This window comes from Polistes dominula, unplaced genomic scaffold (assembly GCF_049000335.1).
Source record: "Polistes dominula isolate Pdom_NZ unplaced genomic scaffold, Pdom_raw_medaka contig_32, whole genome shotgun sequence".
Taxonomy (NCBI): Eukaryota; Metazoa; Arthropoda; class Insecta; order Hymenoptera; family Vespidae; genus Polistes; species Polistes dominula.
In genome coordinates, this window is record NW_028300880.1 from 3,791,263 (window position 1) to 3,817,113 (window position 25,851).

Consider the following 25,851-nt stretch of genomic DNA (forward strand, 5'->3'; position numbering starts at 1 on the left):
GTACACTACGAGTTTCAGATTTCAGCCCCGTGGTAAGCTCCACCGATTCACGCTGGGCGTTCAACATCTTAAAAATGTTTTTATTTTATTGAATAATTAGAATAAGCTTCTTAAATACGCAAATATTACAATTAATAATATAATTTTTTTGTATTCCAGGGTCAGTACATGTCTTTGGATATTTTTTATATAAACATATAAAAATCAAATTTAATAGACTAATTTTGTCTTTATGAGTCAAATATATTTTAAGAAGAAGAAAAATAAAAATGTGACAGTAATTTACTTGCTTTTGAATGGAGTTTGTTAGTTGCTTCTAATGTATTCTACAGTGTTGTCTAATTCTTTTTTTGAAGTAAAAACTTTTTTAGAATGGGTGTGATTTGAAAAAATCGGAAACGGACGTTGTAGTAGGGATAAAGAGAAAAAGAGACAAACATATAGGATTGAGCCTGCGAGAGAATGAGAGACCATAGACACCGCGATACCATACCGGTGATCTTTGTTATATATGGCAATAATATTATAGTAAATAAATCCTACAATTATCTTACTCTTAAAACTGTTCATTCGTCTCATTCTCCCGAAACTTAGATTTTTGAAGGTTTCACTTCTAACACGTGTGATCTGCACACATGTTTTTTAATTACGTAATATTACTTTCTAATCGTTATTGATTAAAAAATTTTATATTTTAAGTATAGTGAATCGTATTCTTTCGTGGAAAGGTAGGAAACCACTTAGTAGATTGACTTACGTAGCCTATCTTTTAAATCCAATTCTTATAATTTCTTTTAACCTTTTAAGTAAATCTTCTCTGCACTTTAATGCTATACCAAATGTATGTATTATTCTATCTTGTTTGATTATATCAATAGATTAATGTGAACTTTAATTAAATATCATTACATTGTTTTGTATTCTTTTTTAGGGAGTTTCTGGTTTAGGAAACGTAATTGTAACTTACATATGTTCTTACGTTGTTTCGTTGATGTTTGAAATGCCATACGCTTTCTTGTTGAGGGAGTTGATGAACAAGAAACCATGATTCTTTTTTTTTGCGCTAATTCAATAGTATTTTCACATTGCAAGATCAGGAAGAAACTACAATCATTATTGTGATACATAATTTATTTTAATCCGTTCTTTATGTTTTAGCTAGTAAGTCTGTTGTATTAGTTGATAAGTCTGTGTTAGCTACAAAGTTTACGCGCGTTCAGTTTTTGATAATAAGTTTTAATTTAGTGTAATTAATATTGTTTTGTTAGGGAACAATAAAGAGTCATTAATTTATAAGGCAAAAATATTAATAGATAATACTAAAGATCTGGGACTGCAAATAAGCGCGGAAAAAATCAAATATATGGTCACCGATAGAGTTCAGAATATGCCTAATACTGGAAGTGTGTCGTCTGAGATAAACTTTTTGAGCAGGTCAGCAATTTTAGGTATATTTAGGATCGATCATAAGCGAGACGAACGAAATTAACGAAGAACTTAAGAAAAGAATCAATTTAGGCAATGTATGCTTTTATTCCGTCATTAAATTACTCAGCTCACGGTTGCTGTCTAGGCGCTTAAAAATGTCAGGATGTACAGGACAATCATCCTACCGGTAGTCTTCTATGGTAGCGAAACGTGATTGCTTACGTTACGAGACGAAAAGAAATTTAGGGTTTTCGAAAACCTTCGTAAAAAAATTCTTCGTAAAATCTTCGGTGCAAAACACGATGAGGAAATGGGTGAATGGAGAAAACTCCATAACGTAGAAGTACATCGATTGTACAATAAACCGGACATTATTAACGTCTTAAAATTACGCCGATTAAGCTGGGCCGGTCACGTAACGCGCATGTGGGAGGATCGAACGGTGCACAAAATATTGGTCGGTATACCAAACGGGAAAAGACCACTAGGTAGACCGAGACGTAGATGGGAGGATAATATTAGAAGGGATTGAAAGAAATAGGATACGAAGACCGTGAATGGAGGGGTCGCGTTCAGGAACGAGAACAATGACGGGATTTGGTATTTATGGCATTGAACTTTCGTGTTCCTGATGTAAATTAATAATAATAATACGAATGTTAGCGGAGAGGGCTTTAATACTTTCGGCGAAAATGATCTAGACGAAATGATTTAGGATGAAACTGTCAATGATAATGGCATTATCAGTAATTTCATTGATTATGAAGACGGACAAGTAGAACCGGAATCTATTATTGCCGATAAAATATATGCAGGTATCCTGATTTCAAAAATATTGGAAACGCACTCTCTTAAAATAGGAACTTTTTCCGAAAGCAGATTGAAATTCTAAAAAGAGCTAAGATCAGGCATGTCTTGCTATTGTGACGTTTACAAACAATAAAAAATTAAATTTTTTAAAAATATTTGCAGATCTAATTTACTTATTTAATTTGTTTGAAAGCATTTTCTTATTTATTTTTTATACAATGGATGTATTATATTTTCTAAGTGTGTCATGCATGCAAGTCAGCGGTTAATGCGCAGTGTTAAGCGTAGCTCACGACGCAGTATGCGTGCGAGTGAGTACGTGTGAGAACACTCTATATGTGATGGATTAGCCCGCCGGCACTCGATACGATGTCGTGAAAGTATCATGTCGCGATGTATCATAACTCTATTGGTTTATGTGTAGAATAAAGATACTATTATTAATATCACCTGTGTTGAGCGTTTGACTTACCTTGGTTGTTATACAAGAGACATAACAAAGTGCAACTTTTTTTATGCGGTCCTTGTCCGCCGCATAAAAAAATTTTAGTCAATATGTTATGTACAAAGTTGTTTATTATATGTAAGGATTTATAAAATTTCCGAATATTTTTTTATATGATTTCTTTTATGCGGTCTATATCCTCTGTCAAAAACAGTTTTTTATATGTGTACCAATACTGTACCGACTGCTTCTTCGCGCCTTAAACCTGTAGTGAGTTTCGAATCGCTAACGTTGATGTCCCAAAAACTTATATAACCTCTCTCTTCATACATACATCCTGCTGGTCCTATAAAAAAGGATACTGGTCATTTTCTTTCAGTCAACGTCAACTTCGTTGCATGTTAGTCGACCAAAACCAACGAAGAACAGATAAAGTAGTGAAGATATTCCTGATACTTACACAAAAATATGCAATAAACTGAAAAAAATAATAGGATAAGAAATAGTGTAAGTGAAGTGTATAACTAATGTTTACAATTTTATAGAAAAATGAGAAGGTGACAGTTATTATTGTAGCAATTTATAAATAAAATTAGCAAGTCGTGAGTAACTTGTCAAACCTTCTGTTGAACGTCATTTATTGTTTTATCCAATTTGTTAACAAGGATTTTTATGACTGACAAGCTAAGAAAATATGTTAATTATTGACTCAATTGCGTGTTTTATTTCTTATTTTAATTTAAAACTTTTTCTTATTTATCAGTAAATTTTCGTAGTAACCAGAGAACTTCATATCCGAGTAATCTGCGAAAATAGATACAGTGCAATAGTAAAAGAGATATTCTCCAAAAAAGTGAAAGTGAGGAATCGAGAAAGTTCTTACGACGAATATTATATGAGTAAAAAATAGACAAGAAAGATACACCAGAAAAAAATAACATAAAGCAATGGCACATTTAGTATTTCAATTGTTAAAGTATTTCGCAGCATTTAATTTCATTTTTAATAATTGTACGGCAAATGAAACGAAAGAATGGAGGACACATACATTGCCAGTTTATGCAATGCTAGCAAACGCAGATCTTTTAAAATCAACTCAATGTGGCAAGGAACTTACTGAATTTCGACAAGCCGTTGATCAGCACATATTATGGAGTTTAAAAGGTATGTGAAAGTAATGAAAAATAATTTCTATTACTAGAGATTTGAAATTTTTTATTTTTGTTATTAAAGAAAATAATTACTTATTTTAAAGATTATCATTTCAAAATTAAACTGTGACCACCTATTATTATTTATTATAATAATATTATAATAAATAATTATATAAGTTATTTTCCTAAGCCACATATAAAAATTAGATTCGATGAACAAAAGTATGAATTTTGTATTTTCTTTTTTTATCAAGTAATTGATGCAAGCGGGGAACCAAGACCAGGATTCATTAATGAAAATAATTATTGGCTGGGTAGCAAAAGTCAATGCGAAGATGCAGGAAACAGAGATCCCTTGCTATTATCAGCAGAGATATTGAAAAACAATTCGAAATATTATCATAACGACAATGAATTTCCACCATTTGAAGTGAAATTCTTTGTTGCTAATTTTCGACATAATAGCACCTTACAATATCACTTTGTAATACCCGACGAAGTAAGTTTCTATCAAAAATAAAATAAGTAATTTTAGAAATTTATTCAAATTTTTTAATTATCTTTTATAGGATTTAATAGTGTTAGGTATGTGCTTACCAGCATCCTGTTTGAAGGACCAACTTTCTACTCTTCTAGAAACCGTATTTAGAAATAGAACTCTTTTTAAAGGCGAATTATATTCAGCCGACTTTACGTTGGTTGAAGTAAGAGATCTAATTGATGACCATCGATGGTTGTTAAGTGGAACATTCATTACAATGGCGTATACTAACAAATCTTTTATTATTTACCTAGTCCTTCGTTAAATATACAATATAACTATATTTTTTTATTGGTTTTCTTTTTTTAGATTAATACTTGTACTAACATTCCTATTAATGATAATAGGAACAGCATACGATGTTTTGATATACCAAAAACATTTAAAGAAAGATGAAAAGTACCTTCAAAAACCTACAAATGATAATTCTCTAACTATAGGTAAATTTATTTAATAATTTGAACCCTTTTGTTATAATACACTTTTACGCTAATATCATTCCATGAAAATTCCTTTCTACGAACCGTATCGTCTTATAGTGTTCGACTCCTATATGTTGCAGTAGTTTATACGAAACCTTTGCATGAAGGGGATATGTGTATTAGTAATTAGTAACAAAAGGGTTATAATAGTTTATCCTTTCAGATAAACTGATAATTATTTAATATCATAATATTAATGTTTTTAGAAGACCCAAAAGCGCTAGACAATAGTAACAAGAATCATATGAAAAAATTAAAATACCATAGATTTTTTTCTAAAATATTTATAGCTTTTTCCGTATATTCGAACACGAAAATAATATTTAGTACGAAATCTGAGGATTCAGATATTCTGGCTATTCACGGAATAAGATTTCTTACGATGATATGGATTATTTTGGTGCACATGTGTCTCTATTTAGAGTATTTTTATGGTAAAGTATAGACAAATTAGACAGAATTTAATTTATTTTGTAATAAAATATTTTAGTTAATTTTCTTTTAGTTTTTTTTTATTAATATTGTGTTTATTTTTCTATATTTATTTAAAGATAATAAGCAAATTCTTGTAAGAAACTTAGACGGTTTCTTCACTCAAGTGATTATAAATGGGACTACGGGAGTTGATACGTTTTTTTGTTTTGGTAGTTTTCTGGTCGCTTACTTGTATTTTAAAAAATACACGATCAAGAATATACATGAACCGAATAATTATTTAAATGTAATAAAATTATATTTTATCGCTCTCCTGAAAAGGTTTATAAGGTAAGATCATTAATTTAAATGCTACATATCTAATATAATTGAAGTAATTTATTCATAAATTTTTGAAATCTAAGGATGGTAAAAACTTTTGTTTCTCCCTTATTGTATTCCTAACACAACAAACTGAACTACATTGTACGAATTGACTAAAACCTTTTGGATATTCTGCACAATTTTTGAATTGTACACATTGCCCGTAAAATATTAAATATAAATCATATAAAAATAGATATATTTTTTTAAATTTACCTGAACTGTAATAAATTATTTTTAATTATATATCGGAATAGCAAATATTCATGGGTTTTTACATTAATTGGATCAAAAATAGAAATGTAATTATTTAGAATATCTCACTATTTTTCATTACTTCTGCTATTTTAGATTGACACCTCCTTACATGATAATTATAGGATTATTGCAAATAATTACTACGTGGTACAGTAAAACGTCCCTCTTTCCCATAATGGAACGTAACCACGAAAATTGTCAAAGCTATTGGTGGAGAAATTTTCTTTATATTCAAAATTTATTTAGTTTGCAGAATATGGTATGAAAAATTTCAATTATTTTAGTATAAATTAATTAATAAGAGGTATAACATTTCTTATCAATAATAATCTTTGCAGTGTATGAGTTGGAGCTGGTACTTGGCGAACGATATGCAATACTTCGTCATAATCAATTTTCTGTTATACTTATCTTCAACGTAAGGCAATTCACATTTTATAAAACATTGTTTTTATATAAAAATTCTTTTTAAGCGCGCGCGTAAATTATTTTAATTAATTAAACATATTTGTATTCCAGGTACTTCAAGATAGCAGCTAGTTTGTTGGGCTTATTGTTTACCTCATCAATAATTCTTACAGGCTACATATCCTACATCTATAATTATGTGCCTACGTAAGTAATAATACTAATTATTATACATATTTGTAGTAATACATATTTGGCGATCATTCTATAGAAAGTTTACTTTAAGCGGGAATTATGCATAATGAGCAAGTCTTTTACAGATTGTTGGGTTATTTTATAGATTGCTAGGTTATTTTACAGAATGCAAAAATGTTGTTGTTTAATCTGTAAAATGGTATTCACATTGAAATATTTTTTATGCCAAAAGGGGAGAAATCTGAAGCTATTGTAATTAAAAAAAACCATGAAGTCTTGAGATTTCTATGCTTTTGCTCTAAAAACTGTGAATTATAGAAGTAACGGACATTTTATGCAATGTCTTAAACAAACGAGATTTGTAAAAATTTTCTACAGTAGTATATTTCTACTTAAATATGATTGGAAGCTTTAAGTTTTTTTTTATTTATTAGCTTATTACATATTAGTCAACCTTGTAATGGCTCATATTTATAATTGATCGACCTACAATGACTCACTAAAGTATTGGAAAACTTGTCATGAAATATTTTATTAAATATTATAAGTTTATTATACAATTCTTATCAATATATTATTAACATTGAATGCAGATAAGACTCTCTATATTACATAGATAAAAATTTTTAGGTAAATAGAAATATATGGACTGTCTATTTTGAAAGTGGTGTAAGTTCCCTTTCTTTTGTTTCGAGAAAATTAAAGGTTTGCATATCAATTCTCACTCAATTTCTTTAACGACCAATTTTAAATTGTACAAAACATAGGCACTTTTTAAGAAATTAAATAGTAACTAGTTATCAGTAAAAAGTTTACATTAAATTAAGCATAAATTACAGGATATCTCTTTTTTTTTTTTAAATGGACTTACACCACTTTCTAAATAAACAGTCCATATATTTAATAGTTTTTATTTAACTTTTATTAATATAAAGATTGCTGGAATCATAAATGTGTTTGAACAGATAACTTTTAAGTCTTTAATATTCAATAGGACCACTTACGGTACAAATAACATCATGTAAACGAATATGCGTATATTTTAATAACTTTTTTGCAACTCTTAGATATAGGAAACTGCATACTTTAAGTATCATAACTATCATCATCTAATCATAGTAATTAAACATATATTCTGATTTTCTAGAAATTGTACTTCTATAATCTAGGGATTCCTACATCTATCCAATGTTAATAATATGCTGATAAGTACTGTATAATATACCTACTACACGTAATAATAAATTTCATTGCAAGTGTTCAAATACTTTGGTAAATCACCGTATATATGGGCTTTATTCTATTTGAGGATAAATAACTACGAGCAAATTTCTATAGAGAGATACTCGTTCAAAAGTACACTTAAATGAAAAAGTTTATTTATTAATAAATTAACGTTAGATTGTATTACAGAGTGGATAAGATAATAAATTTAATGGACGTAATATACTATCCACCATGGATTAGGATAGGACCTTCCCTAGTAGGCGTGATAACTGCGTTTATTGTTATCAAATTAAACAACAAATTATTATGGAAAAAAGTAAGGAAATATTCTGATCGTTTGGCGCTTACAAATACTTCATTATCAAATAATTTTTTTGATGATGTTGATGTTTACTCTAATGTTGATATTATTGATTTTAGAAAACTATAATACTCTTTTCGATACTAGCTAGTTTATGTAATTTATTAGTACTGTTTGGATTATATGAGAGAAGAATATCAGTTTTAACTGCTGCTATTTACGTTGCTCTCAGTAGAACTGTATGGGCAATTGGTATTGCATGGCTATTAATAGCATGTTGTACAAATAATGGAGGTATAAATAAATATCTGATTCTATTCATTATTTCGACACGACTAATCATTATTAACTAAATCATTTTATATTTAAGGTATAGTGAATAGTATTCTTTCGTGGAAAGTTTGGATCCCTTTTAGTCGATTGACTTACGCAGCTTATTTGATAAATCCAATTGTTATAAGTTCTGTAAACTTTTTGAATGATACTTCCCTTCACTTTAATATTCCATTGCTCGTATGTATTATTCTTTATTTTTAAATTATTTCAATTGATTAAATTAGTTCTAATTAATTATCATCATGTCATTCTGCTTTATTTCGCAGGGAATTTTAGGTCTAGGAAACGTAGTATTAATTTACATATGCTCTTACATAGTATCTTTAATGTTCGAATTGCCGTACATTAACTTGATGAAGGAAGGAATGAAATACTTAAATTAAAAAACATGGTTATTTTATATTTATTTTTCCTATACTATTCTTCTATCATAATCTAACGATCACGATAAAGCAAAGAATATAATTATTTCTATTCAATATTGTTACAAATCTATTAGGAATGATTTCTGCTTCTCGGTCAACCTTGCAGTGTGTTATTCTGTTTAATTGAAAATCTATTACAAACATACTTTACCAATTATACTTTACTTGAGTTTAATTAATAATTCGATTATCGTTTTATTGTCCTTATTATATATTTTTTATAAAATCAATCTTCCGTGATTATCCACATAACATAAAAACTATCTAAAAATTTTCTAAAACATTTCTTGGAAAGCTTTAAGTCTTTCAAAAAGATTTCTAAAAAAAATCATGTGTGCAGATCACACGTGTTAGAAGTGAAACCTTCAAAAATCTAAGTTTTGAGAGAATGAGACGAATGGACAGTTTTATTTATTTATTATAATATTATTACTATATATAATAAAGGTCACCGGTATGGTCTCTGGGTGGAATAGCTGATAAAAAGTGCACTTTTCACAATTCAAGCAATGAAAACGGAATGCTGAATGCGATAGTTATAAATAGTCACCAAAATGGTAGGATGTTTATCAAAGGAAACATAATTCGTCAGAAATTAGGTAAAAATAAATAATCCTTTTTTTGAAACTCAGGTATAAAACTTTTTTTGTTAGTATTGGTTTTTTATTTCCCGTTTTCATCTAAATTCTTGCGCTATATAACAAACATTTTAGGATAGATGAAATAAAGACGTTACGAAAAACATGTGGAAAATACTGCTGGAATGAACGAAGGTTCTGGTAAAATGCAATGAAAGATCTAATAAAGATATTCTCTAGAAATGTTTTTTCAACTCTGTAGCCTACCACACTTCGAGACCCATATTATTTATAACATATCTCGTCCTTATTCTTTGGACCACAAACTTATCTTTCTAAATACTCTCGTCTAAATAAAGATTTGAACAACGAAAAATCTAAAAAATGCATTGAATCGTATCGCTCTCTCAGCTTATCGAACTGTGTACACTACGAGTCTCAAATTTAGGCCCCGTGGTAAGCTCCACCGATTCACGCTGGGCGTTTAACATCTTAAAAATGTTTTTATTTTATTGAAAAATTAGTATAAGTTTCTTAAATACGCAAATATCACAATTTGTAATATAATTTTCATATATGCATGGGTCAGTACATCTCTTTGGATATTTTTCATAAAAACATATAAAAATCAAATTTAATAGACATATTTTGTCTTTATGCATCAAATATATTTTATAAAGAAGCAAAATATAGAAATGTGACAGTAATTTACTTGCTTTTGAATGGAATTTGTCAGCTGCTCCTAATTTATTCCAAACGTTTGTTCCCGAGTTCAAATCCCGGGGGGGGAAATTAAACGTCATCAACTACTAAGAAATTCGGCAACAACATCGACATATGTATGACATCATTGCTTTTTTGTTCTTTTGTTTCGTCAGGTCAGCTTAACGTCATATTTATTACGTAAAAGTCTTACGTCAATAAGTGTGAAATAATGAGTCACATGTGATTCATATCTGACTTATATCTTACGTAAATCCTGATATAGCGCAAAATCATTTTGACGTCATTTTGATGTAATTGTGTTCACTGGGTCGTTACAATATTTCATGCGCCGTTTGATCCTTCTACAAGCGCTGCCAAGTGACTATTATATATATATAATAATTATTATTATTTTATTATAAAATAAAAGACAGAATGTTACGATTTCATTGGTTATAGCCCCGCCAAGCGTTGCTGTGGCTCATGGTCACTATGATTAAATAGAAAAGAAAAAATATTACGTGTGTAGATCACGCAAATTAAAAGTGAAACCTACAAAAAACTAAGTATCAACAGAATCAGACGAGTGCATAGTATCTCGAATAAAATAACTTATTACATAATATTGTTATTATATTATTTTTCTATATTTCTACAGTAAGTTATATTATTTTTATTGCAAATATAATAGCAAGTATGGGTTTTTTTTTGTAAAGAACGTGTCATTTTTTTCTATATATAAATCTTTTTATTTTGTTTTAAAATTAGTATAAATTTCTTTAATACGCAAATATTATAATTAATAATAAATTTTTTTTATATGACTTGATCGATGCATGTCTTTTTATATTTATTATAAGAAAATAAAAAAAAAATGTAACAATGATTTATTTTCTTTTGAACGGAATTTGTCAAATAATTCTAATGTATCCTCCAGTATTGCCTTATTTTTTCTCTTTGATATATCTCGTAATCATTTTTTATTGTAAAATATTATAGGCAGTATAGTAACTACATATTCTGTGTGTTTCATAATTCTTAATTATTATATTTGCGTAAAAAAGAATTTGGTACGAATTTTTCAATAAAATAGAAACATTTTTTCATAAAAGAAATATTAAAAATTCTATAAAAAAATCATGTGTGCTGATCAGACATGTTAGATGTGAAACCTTCAAAAAACTAAGTTTCGTGAGAATGAGATGTATGCACAATTTCAAGAGTAAGATAATTGTAGGATTTATTAATATAATATTATTGACCGATCAATCGAGCCGCCGTAGGCGAGCGAAGTTTGATCGAGATTATATGAAGTGTCTCGCTCAAATATGATAGTAAAATGTATTCATGCTTGTCATGCTTTAATCCACAACGTTCAACGCTTACATTCAAATCTTGACGCTCTCCGCCATCTTACCTCGACATGCGCCATCTTTATTCATATTGTTTCGTTGTGCTAAAGCATCAACACGTTTTTTGCAACGGTTGAATAAGTAATAAAAATTTTAAATTGATAACGTGCTTGGTATGTACGCGGGGATAAATAGACTAGAAAAGGGATTCCAAAATAGGACGGATCTAGTGAAAGATGCGAAAAACAATTTAGTTTCGGATGCAACGGGGATATTGAACACGTGGAAAAATTATTTTGATCGGTTATTAAATGTAGAATGTAGAATGACTGGGGAACTGAGAATTTCGAGTTCCATACGGCGGAACCTATGGTTTGTGAACCAACTAAGTTAGAGGTAAAAAGCGCGATTAAAAAACTAAAAATTCATAAATCACCGAGTAACGACTCGATTCCTGCGGAGTTAATAAAATGGGGGAGAAATAAATTAATCGAAGAAATTTTTGAACTAATCAAATTATTATGGAGCAAGGAAACATGGCTGGAAAAATGGAAAGAGTCAATTATAATCTTAATCTTTAAAAAGGAAGACCAAATGGATTGTAATAATTACCGGGGTATTTCACTTTTACCAACGTGTTAAAAATTATTATCAAATATCTTACTAGAAAGGATAATACCGTATGCGGACGAAAGAATAGGAGATCACCAGTGCGGTTTTAGGAGAAATAGATCGACTACAGATCAAACCTTTGCTATTCGAAAGATCTTAGAGAAAAAATGGGAATTTATTCAGCCGGTACATCAACTTTATATAGATTTCATAGAAGCGTTCGACTCGGTAAAGCGCGATAAAATGTTCGAAATCCTAATACGACAGGGGATGCCAAGAAAATTAGTTAACCTGGTTCAACTTTGCCTAAAGCAAACTAGGAGTATAGTGAGGATAGGTAACCAAATGTCGGAAGGTTTTAGTATCCATAACAGGTTAAAACAGGGAGAGGCATTGTCACCTCTTTTTTTCAATTTAGAACTGGAATTCGCTGTCAAAGAACTGCAGAAAAGTAAAGATGGTCTACAGTTGAACAAGGCAACAAAATTGTTGACATACGCGGACGATATTGTTTTGTTAGGGAACAATAAAGAATCATTAATTTATAAGGCAAAAATTTTAATAAACAATACTAAATATCTGGGATTGCAAATAAGCGCGGAAAAATACAAATATATGTAAGATTCGTGAAAAAAAACTGGACCGCTGGGCTGACTGGACCGGGACTCGAACCACGGATCTTTCGCTTTCCGGGCGACTGCTCTTTAATCGATGACCATCGATGGTTGTTAAGTGGAACAGTCATTACAATGACGTACATAAACAATTCTTTTATAATTTACGATAATCCATTATGAAATGTACAATATAATTATATTTTGTGTTGTTTTTTTTTTAGAATAATAGTCGCACTTACGATCCTATTAATGATAATAGGAACGGCTTACGATCTTCTGATATACCAAAAACGTTTAAAGAAAGATTACAAGTATCTTTAAGACCATGAAAATGATAATTCTCTAACGATAGGTAAAATTATTTAATAATTTGTAACCCTTTTGTTATTAAATATTTTTACGTAAGTATTATTCCATAAAAATATTTTTTATGTACCCGATCATCGAATGAGGTACAACTTCTATATTTTCCAGTAGTTTATACAGGACTTTTCTATTCTAGAGATACTTGTGTAGGTGACTGCTAACAGAAGGGTTATTATAGTTATTACTTATTGATAAACAATTCTTTATTTAATATCATAATGTATAATATTTTAGATTATGCACAAAGACTGAATGATAATGACAAAAATCAAATGAAAACATTAAAATCCCACAGTTTTTTTTGCAAAATATTTCTAGCTTTTTCCGTATATTCAAATACTAAAATAATATTTAGAATGAAATCAAATGATCCTAATGTACCGGTTATATACGGATTAAGATTTCTTACAATGGTATGGATAATTATGATCCACACATACTTATATTCGAGGAACTATTATGGTATGTTACTAATAATTATAAATAAATTTAATTTTTATTAATATAAAAGATGTGTCATTTAAATTTATTATGATTTTCTTCATTATTTTACTTACAATCTATTATGTTTATTTAAAGACAATAAACCAGTTGTTATAAGAAAAGCAGAGGATTTTTCCGCACAATTGATATTCAATGGATCCCTTGCAGTTGAAACATTTTTATGTTTTGGTGGTTTTCTGATAACTTACATATATTTAAAGAAAAAAATCGGCAAGAGTATACGTAAACCCTATAATTATATAAATATAATTAAACTATATTTTCTCGCTCTCCTAAAAAGGTTTATAAGGTAAGAAAATTTTTGGTAATGCTAAGTTTTTAAAAATATAAGGAATAATCTATGCATAAGTTTGTTAAGTATAAAAATTATAAGAGAAATTTCGTAATATCAATAATAATAATATTTTTTTTAACCTGTATATTATTCGTTCGTAAATATGATTCTTTGTTTTGAAGATCTGTATATAAATTGACAATAACATAAAGCAGCAGAAAAATATTGATATAAAAAAAGAAATAAAATATACCTGCTACAGGTAATTTCAGAAAATGGAATTTTCATTTAACATGACAAGTCGTCCTCTATCATAAACTTAAAAAAAAAATATTTTATTAAAACTCTGTTTCATAATATTAACGTTTTCAAATAAAAATTAATATTTTAACGAAATCAAATAGAATAGAAAGCTTTTCTCACTGAGATGTTGTCAATATTTATTTCCTGTTAATATTTCTAATATTTGTTTAAATCACAAAATTAAAAATTAGAGAATATGCTTACCAAATAGAATTGTTAGAAACGGAATATCAATAGTTTAGTATCACTCAAAATTAAAAATATAATAATTTTTCATATATCATTTATTTTTTGCTACTTTTGCTATTTTAGATTGACACCTACTTACATGATATTTATCGGATTATTGCAAATAATTACAACGTGGTACAGTAAAACTTCCCTCTTCTCCATAACGGAACGTAACCACGAAAATTGTCAAAAATATTGGTGGAGAAATCTTCTTTATATTCAAAATTTCTTTAGTTTGAAGGATATGATACAAACAATTTCAATAATTTTCGTATAAATTAATTAATATTAGGTATAACATTTCTGAGATCAATATTAATCTTTGCAGTGTGTGAGTTGGAGTTGGTACTTGGCAGTCGACACGCAATACTACGTGATTTTAATTTTCCTGTTATTCTTATCCTCAATGTAAATATCTTTACTTTGTAATTAACATATTTGTATATAAAAAAAAATTTTAAAGCTTAAACAAGCTTATCATTCTGTTCTTACGTAAATATTAACATTAGGAATTGTACATAAGATAAAATTTTACACTTTTATTACTGGCGACTTACATATTAGTCGACCATTTAATAACTCGTATATACAATTAGCTGATAAAATAATATTACTTTTCAGCAATTAATATGTATGACTGAATTTCAATAGAATGATTCTCTTGTTGAAGCACTCTGCAATGAAAGTGTTAATTAATCAAATAAATTACCGTTTTATTGAATTATAGATTTGATAAAATAGTCAGTCTTGTAACAGTACTGTACTATTCACCATTGGTTAGAATAGGACCTTATTTTGTTGGTGTGATTTCTGCATATATTGTTGTTAAATTAAACAATACATTACATTGGAATAAGGTAAACAGATTATTCTAACTGTTTGTTGATTCAGAATTTTGGCGATCCAATATTTTTATTTACGATAATTATGTTTATTCTAATATTAAGGGGAGTACGCGCGCAGCCGTCGAAGCGAAAACACGTTAAATTTACACAAAGAGATTATAAATAACTCAAACAATGGCATGGGAATAACACCAAAAAAGGTAAACATCGTTAACCTCCATAGAGAACATATCATAAGTAAAAACATAAACAGATGAAAAACAAAGCTTACAGTTAAATAACAGTATAATGTTTATTTAAAAGAAACTGTAAATAACAAGCAAACACTGAACTTAAACCTAACGACTCAGCCGAGATCAAACGTTAGGAAAACTATCACAGAGTTTGTCTGGAGATAGACAAAGGAAAAATTTCAAATACGTGAGGAGGAGGAGTACAACCTCCCCAAAAAAAAAAAAAAAAAAAAAGACCAGGGCTCATCTGGCCCGGATGTCAGCACCCTGTAAGGGCTTGCAGCCAGGTTATGGCAGGGTCACGAGGACCAGCGAGTACGTTGACGCTACCCGAAAGGGATGTGCTGGATGATGCGTACAGCGCAGTTCCCGTGGAAACTCCCGGCGTCAACGCGTCGCACCCACGGGAGTGTCAGGATGTTGATGAAGGAAGTAGGTGAACGGCAAGGACGGATGATTAATTCCCGCCCTTATAGCCAAAAGCTTTCGCAACAATGGGGTAGTTGCGAGGGTGATCACCCCCCAACTTCTTGAGACACCGCGTTCGGAGACGGCCTGACACTCTGGAGTAATAATAAAACTTATGGAGAAACAAAAACAAAATCAAAACCGAAATAAAAAAATGGAAGAAGACGGAAGAAAGATCGCTGAGCAAAGCGACAAAGGAGAAGATGCCCAGCTTGCGAAGGAGACATCACAGAATTGTGAGAGAGAGAAACTCGCGCAAGCGAGATCCCTCCTTGCTAATATGAAGGCGGCTGTGACGAGACAGCCAAATGTTAACAATGCTATCAAGCAAGGACTCCCGAAATTGGAGGAGATCATCGAAAGCCTCGAATTTTTGTACAAAATTCGAGCAAGGGCCAATGAAGGAGCGAGGATCCCCGCGCGAGTCTCTCAGCGGCTACGGGCTAACTCTGTGCCAGATGTGGGCACAAACAAAAGAGGAGTCACAAGCCCCCCGCAGCTCCCTGAAGATAGCTTCAAAAGGCCGAGGCAAGAGGCGACGACGACCGAAACCACCAAATGGACGGAGGTCGTCAAAAAGAAAAAGAGGAAGAAAGAAAAATCTGCGAAGAAGGAGAAGAAGCCAAGGAAGGCAAAGCAAAGGAGCGAAGCCATCCTCATCAAGCCAGCGGAAGGGAAAACATACGCGGAAGTGCTAGGAGCATTCCGCAACAGTGTTAACCCCAAAGAATGCGGAGCAGATGTTACGAGGATCCGCAGCACAAAAGCTGGTTGCATCCTAGTTGAGCTGTCCAAGAGCACTAAGAACAAGGAACCTCTAACGCAGGCCATCTCAACGGCGATAGGAGCGGCAGGAAAAGTCCAATCGAGGAAGCCAAGGATGACCCTGGAGATTCTCAACCTCGAAGCCATCGCCCAGGAAGAGGAAGTCCGCAACGCCATACAAAAGGCGACCGAAAACCCAGACGAGCTCGGCGAGCTAAAGGTGACGATGCTGCCGCCGAACCGACGACAGGAGAGAATGGCTCTGGCTGAAATGAATGAGACTGGAGCCCTGTCCCTCTTAAAGAAGGGAGTAGTAGTGGTCGGCAGGATCAGATGCCGGCTTAGAAGAAGAATTGTCATACAAAGGTGCTATAAATGCCTGGGCTACGGGCACACCAGACACGACTGTAAGGGCCTGGATCGAACACACCTCTGCTACAGATGCGGCAGGGAGGACCATAGGGCCAAAGACTGCAGCACGGATCCAAGATGTGTGCTCTGCAACGGATTACAAACAGGAGGGGGACGTAAAACATGTTCCCGGATCAGGAGCATGCAGGGCCTTCAGACAGGTCTTGGACAGAAGAAAAAGAAGCCAGAGATAATGCCCAGAGTCCTCCAAGGAAACATGAACGGGGCCAAAGACGCTGACGCCCTCCTACCGCAAATGCTGTACGAAAGAGGGGTGGACATAGCGCTCATGAGTGAGCAGTACGCGAACCACAAGCCTCCCACATGGCTCAGCGATGCCGCCAAAATGGCAGCAATCTGCGTGGCTAAAACGGGAGTGATCCGCCAGGATTCAGGCGGATCAGAGAATCACTTTGTTTGGCTGAATAGTGGAGGCATAACATACGTTAGTTGCTACTTTTCCCCAAACACTGGCATCGAGGAATACAGAGCGAGAATAGGGCACCTTGAGGACACCATCCGAGACAAAATGGAAGGCAACCTTATAATAGCCGGAGACTTCAATGCAAGAGCAGTGGAATGGGGAATGCCCATGACAAACTCCAAAGGACGGGCTGTCCTGGACATGGCAGCGAGGCTCGGCCTACTCGTCATGAACGAAGGGAACACAATGACATTCCGGAGGCCGGGTTTCGGCAACTCGATACCAGACATCACCCTGGCATCAGAGAACCTCGGGCCAAGAATAGTCGGCTGGCAGGTGATCGAGGACGAAAATGGTAGCAACCACCAATACATCGTCTTCGACATCACAGATGGAACCGCCACAAAGGAAATAGCACGAAACACAGGATGGAATATCAAGAAGCTGAATACTGAACGACTGACGCGGGAAGTGGAAAGCGGCTTCGCTGCTATCAATAACAACGTAACTCCTGCACGAGAAACAAGAGAAGGAGCGCGCAGACTAGCTGAAGAAACCATGCAGCTACTAAAAAATGCCTGTGAGGTTGCCATGCCGAGGAAGAAAAGATGGAAAGGCAAACGGTCGGCTTACTGGTGGAATGAGGAAATAGCCGAACTGAGAAGACAATGCCTCAGACACAGACGTCTGTACCAAAGATCCAGGAACAGACAGGAGGCCAGGCAGAAATACGCAGAGTATCAGCTCGCGCGAAAGAAGATGCGCAACGCGATCAAAACAAGCAAGAAGCAGTGCTGGAACAACCTATGCCAGGAGGTAAACAACGACCCCTGGGGCCGGGCATTCCAAATCGTGATGGGCAAGCTCGGGAAGCTTGCACTACCACGAACAGGGACGTTGAAAATATGAAGCACATTGTAGACACGCTATTCCCGACGCACCCAGAAATCAGGGAGCAAGCAGACAGGATGCTCACAGGGCCAGTCCCTCTCTTCACGGGACAGGAATTGGAGGCAGCAGCAAAGTCTATGAAGAACGGAAAAGCTCCCGGACCAGATGGCATACCAGCAGAAGTTATTAAGATTGTCGCGATAAGACACCCGCTACTACTTCTAAATGTGTATAACGCATGCCTGCGAATGGGAGTGTTCCCAGCCCCATGGAAAATCGCACGACTGGTTCTGATTGACAAGGGCAAAGGAGAGCCAAACTCCCCATCATCATACAGACCGCTATGTATGCTGGACACAGCAGGAAAGCTCTATGAAAAGTTGCTGAAGAATCGCCTTTTAAAAGCACTACAGGATGCGGGAGACCTCTCCGATAGACAGTACGGATTTCGGAAGGGGAGATCGACGATAGGAGCAGTGGAGAAAGTGGTGGAGGCAGTTCTCGGCACCAGAAACGTATGCCACGGAGCTAGGCCACTCGTTCTGCTGGTGACCTTGGATGTAAAGAATGCCTTCAACTCAGCCAGATGGAAGGACATACTGCGGGAGCTCGAGCACGCTTTCAAGATACCGGACTATCTCTTACGCGTACTAAGAGATTATTTGCATGACCGCTATCTGACGTACGCAACGTCGGACGGGGAAAGACGTAAGAAAATAACAGCAGGAGCCTTCCAGGGATCAATCCTGGGACCCGATCTGTGGAATGTGGCATACGACGGTCTGCTTCGCGAGGAAATGCCAGAAGGGACGTTCCTGGTCGGGTACGCCGACGATGTAGCCGTAGTCATAATCGAACGCAATACTGAGCTCATCCAAATGCGACTGAACCAGGTGATGCGCAGGGTGGGGTCATAGATGGAAAGACATGGACTCGAACTCGCGACTAAGAAAACGGAGATGATCCTACTGACAAGAAAAGAAATTGACACCATCATCCCTCTAAACGTGCAAGAAGAGGAGATTTGGACTAAGGAAGCAGTCAAATACCTCGGGGTGACGTTAGATAGGAAGCTAACGTACTGGGATCACCTCAGGCAAGCAGCAGACAGGGCTGCAACAAGAGTCAAGGCATTAAGTAGGATCATGCCTAATGTTAGAGGTCCAAAACCTGGGAAACGCAGGTTATTAATGTCAACTGCCCAGTCCATTATATTGTATGGGGCAGAGATATGGGGTGAGGAGCTCAAGGTCGAAAGAAAGAGGACGCGGATCGCCCAGGTCCAAAGAGTAGGAGCTCTAAGGGTCGCCTGCGCCTATCGTACGGTTTCGGAAGATGCGATAATGGTAATAGCAGGCGCAATACCCATTGACCTATTAGCAAGAGAGAGACGGATACGACACGTATCACAACAGCGACAAGGACGCACAGAAGCCGCAAGAGAGGCCCGCGACAGTACGTGGGAACTCTGGCAACAAAGGTGGATGGAGAGCCGCAAAGGAAGATGGACAGCACGACTTATCAAAAGCGTCAAGGAATGGACGGAGCGACAACACGGAGAGGTTGACTTTTACCTCACCCAATTCCTGTCCAACCATGGCTACTATCGGGCATACCTTTATAAGATGGGCAAAACAAGAACGCCAACTGCAGCTACTGCGGTTTTGAAAAGGACGACGCGGAACACTCGTTCTTCGGCTGCACCCAGTGGCTGGAGAAGAGACAAGAGCTGGAAGTAAGGTTCGGAACATTCAACCCTGACAATGCCGTAGATAAAATGCTACAAAAGCAGGAAAACTGGACAGCTGTAGCAAACTATGTACACACCGTCCTTCGGAAAAAAAAGGAGGACGGATGCTTAGAAGGTTAATGGGAACACGTAATACCCTATCAAGAGCGTAAAGAAAATAGATATGATGGAAAATAAAGACAGAAGGAAGCTCTAATCGCGAGCTAAGCCTCAGTGGCCCCGGCTCGAAGTTTTTATGCGAAGGCGGTTCCCGAGCCGGGAGTCTCCCGGAGTAAGGTCTTGCCAGTTTAGTGAGTATTCAGCCTACGTCACAGAAGGTCTGCGAGTCCCACACAGAGGAAGGGTTCGTGCGCCCTCCTACCGTGCGTAAATGCATTCTGGACGACCTCGGAAAAAGAAAAAAAAAAAAATATTAATAATTGATTTTAGAAAACGATATTACTATTTTGGACACTCACTCGGCAGTTTATGCAATTTATTAGTACTATTTGGATTATATAAAAATAGAATGCCAGTTTCGTTTGCTGCTTTTTACATTGGTTTTGGTAGAACTGTATGGGCAATTGGTATAGCATGGATAATTATAGCATGTTCTACAAATAATGGAGGTATAAATAAATTTCAGTTTCGATGTGTTTTAATTATATAATATTACTTTCTAATCGTTATTGATTAAAAAATTTTATATTGTAGATATAGTGAATCGTATTCTTTCGTGGAAAGGTTGGATACCATTTAGTAGATTAACATACGTAGCTTATCTTTTAAATCCAATTCTTACAATTTCTTTTAACCTTTTAAGTAAATCTTCCCTGCACTTTAATGCTATAACAAATGTATGTATTATTCTATCTTGTTTGATTATATCAATAGATTAATGTGAACTTTAATTAAATATCATTATATTGTTTTGTATTCTTTTTTAGGGAGTTTCTGGTTTAGGAAACGTAATTGTAACTTACATATGTTCTTACGTTGTTTCGTTGATGTTTGAAATGCCATACGCTTTCTTGTTGAGGGAGTTGATGAACAAGAAATCATGATTCTTTTTTTTTTGCGCTAATTCAATAGTATTTTCACATTGCAAGATCAGGAAGAAACTACAATCATTATTGTGATACATAATTTATTTTAATCCGTTCTTTATGTTTTAGCTAGTAAGTCTGTTGTATTAGTTGATAAGTCTGTGTTAGCTACAAAGTTTACGCGCGTTCAGTTTTTGATACTAAGTTTTAATTTAGTGTAATTAATATTTTTATTTAACTAATATACGATAATTTTTGCTTTTTAGTACTGAAAATAAGTCCTGTTTGTCATTTGCTTAGTCTACTGAAATTTAGATTGCCAAATATTGATCATAAAAACTGAGAATAGCGATAACTTGTCTTTTATGCGAACTAATGAAAATAGTTTCGATTGGTTTTGTATATACTACTGATTAAATGTTACTCTTTGTTTAGCTATTCTACTGCAAAAAAAATTGACGTCACAATATACTAGAAATTTCGAATATCTTATAAAACTATACTTACAAATATTAAAATTGACAAATGAAAACCAGTTTTCCATTAATTTAGTTTTTTTCTTTGTTCTATCTTAAACTAAATTGCATATATAGATATTTAAAGATACATATCATTCATTATAAATATTGTAATATTCATACTATAATTATGAAAATAAATAATACTACATATTCCTAGCGAGTTTAAATGTAATTAATTAGTTATACTGTTTTCTAGTTGTGGAATGCTTATCACTGAAAATTTCATAACATCTTCTTTCCCGATTACCACCTAAAAGGAAGTACAGTGTGTACCTGAGGTACGAGTAAGGTAACATCAAAACATTTTATCATTATAAAGTAAATAAACGCGAGAAGAAGACCAAGAATAATCAATGTCATATATAATAAGTATCATCTCTCTTAATTGTACATAAATTCTATCTAGCATCTCTTTTTCCGTCCAAATAACATAATCCAGTAACTATAAACGACAGTCCGGTACAAAACCGGACAAATACCGGTAGGACAATCATCCTACCGGTAGTTCTCTATGGTAACGAAACGTGGTCGTTTACGTTACGGGACGAAAAGAAATTTAGGATTTTGGAAAGCAAAGTTCTTTATAAAATTTTCGGTGCAAAACGCGATGAGGAAACAGGCGAATGGAAAAAACTCCATAACGTAAAAGTACATCGATTGTACAACAAACCGGACATTATCAACGTCGTTAAATCGGTAATCGAAGTCGATTAAGATGGGCTGGTCACGTGGCACGCATGGGGGGATTACGTCGAACGGCGCGTAAAATACTGCTCGGTATACCGAACGGGGAAAGACCACTAGGTAGACCAAGAAGTATACGGGAGGACAATACAATTGGCCCTTGACTTTCGCACTTAGTTGGTTCCTGGAAGTCTGTGCGAATGTTGAATGTTCGAAAGTAGTGGGATGTAAAAAAATATGCATCAAAAACTGTGTTTTAAAGTATTTATCTAGATTAGCAAACCATACAACTCGTTGACGCACGCAAGACTAATGCAAGACTGAAACTGTTTTGTTCTCTTTATACAAGCAATGTCATCTGATGGCTAGTCTAATGTCCCCTGAGAAGGGATATCCGATCGCAGAGAATTAAACAGTTGAATCTTTAAAAATGTGCGAAATAGCTATTTGTGCGAAAGTAAAAATCGCGTAAGTCGAAGGCTGCCTGTATTAGAAGGGATCTTAACCATTTGACCTATTGTGACGTCATGATGTTTCTGTCCCAAAACTGAAAGCGACGTATACTATACGTCCTACCAACACGCTGAGGCCCTGCTTAAGGGGTAGCATCACTCTAAAATTTTCAAAAAATCAATTTTCTTTTAGCTTAAAGTGTACTTTAGATGTCTAAAAACAATATGCACTTGGTCCCGAAGCAAAAAAAGATTAAAAACATTGTCAAAATTTTGGTTTTACCGAAGCGTTTCGAAGCGAAGCGAAGTGTGAGAATGGGATACTGTAGCGCTAGTTAAAGCGTAACCCAAGGCACCGCCACCGTAAAGTTAGGGTGTAGGTCAAATGGTTAAGGAAATAGGCTAATGAGACCGCAAATGGAGGGGTCGCGCTCCTGGACAGGAACAATAATAGGATTTGGATTTTGCGGCAATGAACTTCCAAGTGCCTAATGCCAATTAACAATTAATAATGATAATGATAATAATAATAATAATAATAATAATAATAATAATAATAATAATAATAATAATAATAATAATAATAAACCCCGTGTGGGTACCGGGGAAGAATAGACTCAACGTAATCCCTATGTCGTATGAGGCGACTTAAGGGTTCATTCTGGTTTCTACGCCGAAAAAAGGCTATTTTCACGATTTTTTTTTAGGCTTTGTAGGATACATATACATATGAAAGTTGTTGGGTATGATAAATACACTCTAGAAGTACAAGAAAAAAATTTTTTTTTATTGTTTTTAACGTTTTTTGACATCCAAAATGGCTGACAAACGTGAACTCGTCAAAAAAAGGTATGCTGTTGGCGGGCATCGAAATTTGAGAACGGGTGGTCTAAAACAAAAAAATTAAACGGTTTTAAATTTAGTATGACAATGGCTATCGGGTATGCTAAAACTATCAATTTTTATGAAAGCAAAACAAAATGACAGCCATTTTTCGGAAAAAAAAATCGTTGATTTTTTTCGCAGTTTTTTGTAAAAAAAAATAGTAAAAATTAATATTTTGACTTGGTTGTAGCATGCGAGATAGCCATTCATGTGTAGAGTATGTGGTTAAAATTTCAGAAGGATCGGTTGAGTAGTTTCGGAGATATCATGCCCGCCAACCGAAAAAACGTTGTTTCGAGAAAAACGCGTTTAAAGTTTTTTTTAACAAATTTTTAAAAAGTCTGACTCTACCTTATTCTGCGATGCCTGCACCATACAGTATGCCTTCTGCTTCTTCAAAATACTCATTTTCTTCAACTCTAACCTTTTTTCGTTGTGTCCTGGCCTCTTTTAAAGATTCTCCGCTCAAACGATTGGCTGAACGCACACGCGTGTTGTCGCGGTGACTAGCGTAATTGACTGCGATAGGGCCAAGTTTTATCTCCAAAACGTGCATTATTTTTAGTATTGGATCAAAACCTTCGTTAAATATACAAGCTGCCAATTGACAAGCTATTTCCACAATTTTTTTACCATTAAATAGATGTTTAGGCACCATAGCCCAAACGCATTTGTTGAAGCACTCATTATTATTTTGAGTGTTGCCACCTAAACATCTTTCAAGCAATTCTGGTTTTGTCAGGTCTTCGTACACTGGCTTTAAGGGGTTATATACAGTTAGACGGCCGAAAAAAAGTGAATTTTCCAGAATTTTTTCTGAGAAACCTTTTAAATTTATTGATCCAAAAATTTATACACATATTATGGTATCTTTTAACTGTATTTTAAGACTTAGTACTAGTAAAAATATTTATTTGAAAAAGAGCTACAGCTGATCTCCAGGAGCTCCTCTCAAAAAAGACGTTTTGCGGTGACCACTATATATCGGAACTGGATCATCTGAAATTAAAAAACCAAACAGATTTCGTTAAAATAATGTTAAATCTAGTAATTAATCGAAGGAATAAGCAAAATAAAATTTTTTGACAAAATAATAACTCCTACATAAATAACTCCTACATAAATAATAACAATTATACAGTTACCCAGCTGCTGGACACACTCAAACAAAAACTTGCCGTATATGCAGCAAGACTTAAAAGATATAACGAATCATATAAGAGGAAAATCGAAAACAGAACATTCTTAACAGTGAAAGAACATTGAACAGAAAACTAAACACAGAACAAGAAATAGGACCTATATAACCAACTATAAAAGAAATAACCACTTTCTGGACACAGATATGGTCAAACACAACAGAACACAACACACATGCAACATGGATAACAGACGAGAAACAGAAATATGAAGACATGCCAGAACAAGCCGAATACAAAATAACAGAAGACGAGCTAAAAAAAGACAATACGCAGCACACATAACTGGAAACACCCAGGACCAGATTACATACAAAACTACTGGTACAAGAAATTTACAACTACACACCCATACCTAACACAGTAGATAAATAAAATAATAGAGGACCCCCAAGAACTCCCGAATTTCCTAACCGAAGGGATCACTTTTACTAAACCCAAAAATCAAAACACTGAAAACCCAGCAAACTATAGACCAATTACGTGCCTACCAACATTATACAAAATAATAATAAGTAAAATATGCCGGCAAATCGATACACACCTCACAAAAAACAATATAATTTCAGAAGAACAAAAAGGATGCAGAAGAAATAGCCAAGGATGTAAAGAACAACTCATCATAGATAGTATAATAATGAACCAAGCAAGAAAGCAGAAACGAAACCTACACACATGCTATATTGGTTACAAGAAAGCCTTTGACTCAGTACCACACACATGGCTATTAGAAATCCTGAAAATATACAAAGTAAATAAACGTACACCACAATTCCTAAAACATACCATGTCAACATGGAGAACCAGAAATATATTTATTAAAAACACCAACGGATACCATAAAAACGGAAGAAATAAAAATTAGAAAGGGCATCTTCCAAGGAGATACATTAAGTGCCTTATGGTTCAACATGTGCCTAAACCCATTATCTACAATATTAAACAAAA

General features: G+C 33.9%; 2 protein-coding genes across 2 annotated transcripts; one reads left to right on the top strand and one right to left on the bottom strand.

The window, feature by feature from the left end:
- The first annotated feature begins 3,536 nt into the window (after positions 1–3,536).
- On the top strand, positions 3,537–8,766 carry LOC107072834 (nose resistant to fluoxetine protein 6). Its single transcript, XM_015333092.2, has 13 exons — positions 3,537–3,847; positions 4,092–4,336; positions 4,407–4,600; positions 4,688–4,818; positions 5,067–5,294; positions 5,412–5,625; positions 6,010–6,175; positions 6,255–6,334; positions 6,436–6,531; positions 7,933–8,062; positions 8,167–8,341; positions 8,418–8,560; positions 8,650–8,766. The coding sequence occupies exons 1-13, from the start codon at positions 3,631–3,633 to the stop codon at positions 8,764–8,766; spliced, it is 2,136 nt and encodes a 711-aa protein (XP_015188578.2). The 5' UTR covers positions 3,537–3,630.
- Positions 8,767–23,489: 14,723 nt separating this feature from the next.
- Positions 23,490–25,816, bottom strand: LOC149033583 (uncharacterized). The gene is made up of 4 exons (XM_089176935.1): positions 25,793–25,816; positions 25,669–25,678; positions 24,056–24,529; positions 23,490–23,708 (listed from the first exon to the last, which is right to left on the bottom strand). The coding sequence occupies exons 1-3, from the start codon at positions 25,814–25,816 to the stop codon at positions 24,057–24,059; spliced, it is 507 nt and encodes a 168-aa protein (XP_089033061.1). The 3' UTR covers positions 23,490–23,708; position 24,056.
- Positions 25,817–25,851: the final 35 nt, after the last annotated feature.

Coding starts and splice junctions, on each gene's coding strand:
- LOC107072834 (XM_015333092.2), top strand. CDS start 3,631: ATGGCACATTTAGTATTTCAATTGTTAAAGTATTTCGCAGCATTTAAT. Junction 3,848..4,091: donor CATATTATGGAGTTTAAAAG/GTATGTGAAAGT, acceptor TTTTTTATCAAG/TAATTGATGCAAGCGGGGAA. Junction 8,561..8,649: donor ACTTTAATATTCCATTGCTC/GTATGTATTATT, acceptor TTTATTTCGCAG/GGAATTTTAGGTCTAGGAAA.
- LOC149033583 (XM_089176935.1), bottom strand. CDS start 25,816: ATGTTGAACCATAAGGCACTTAAT.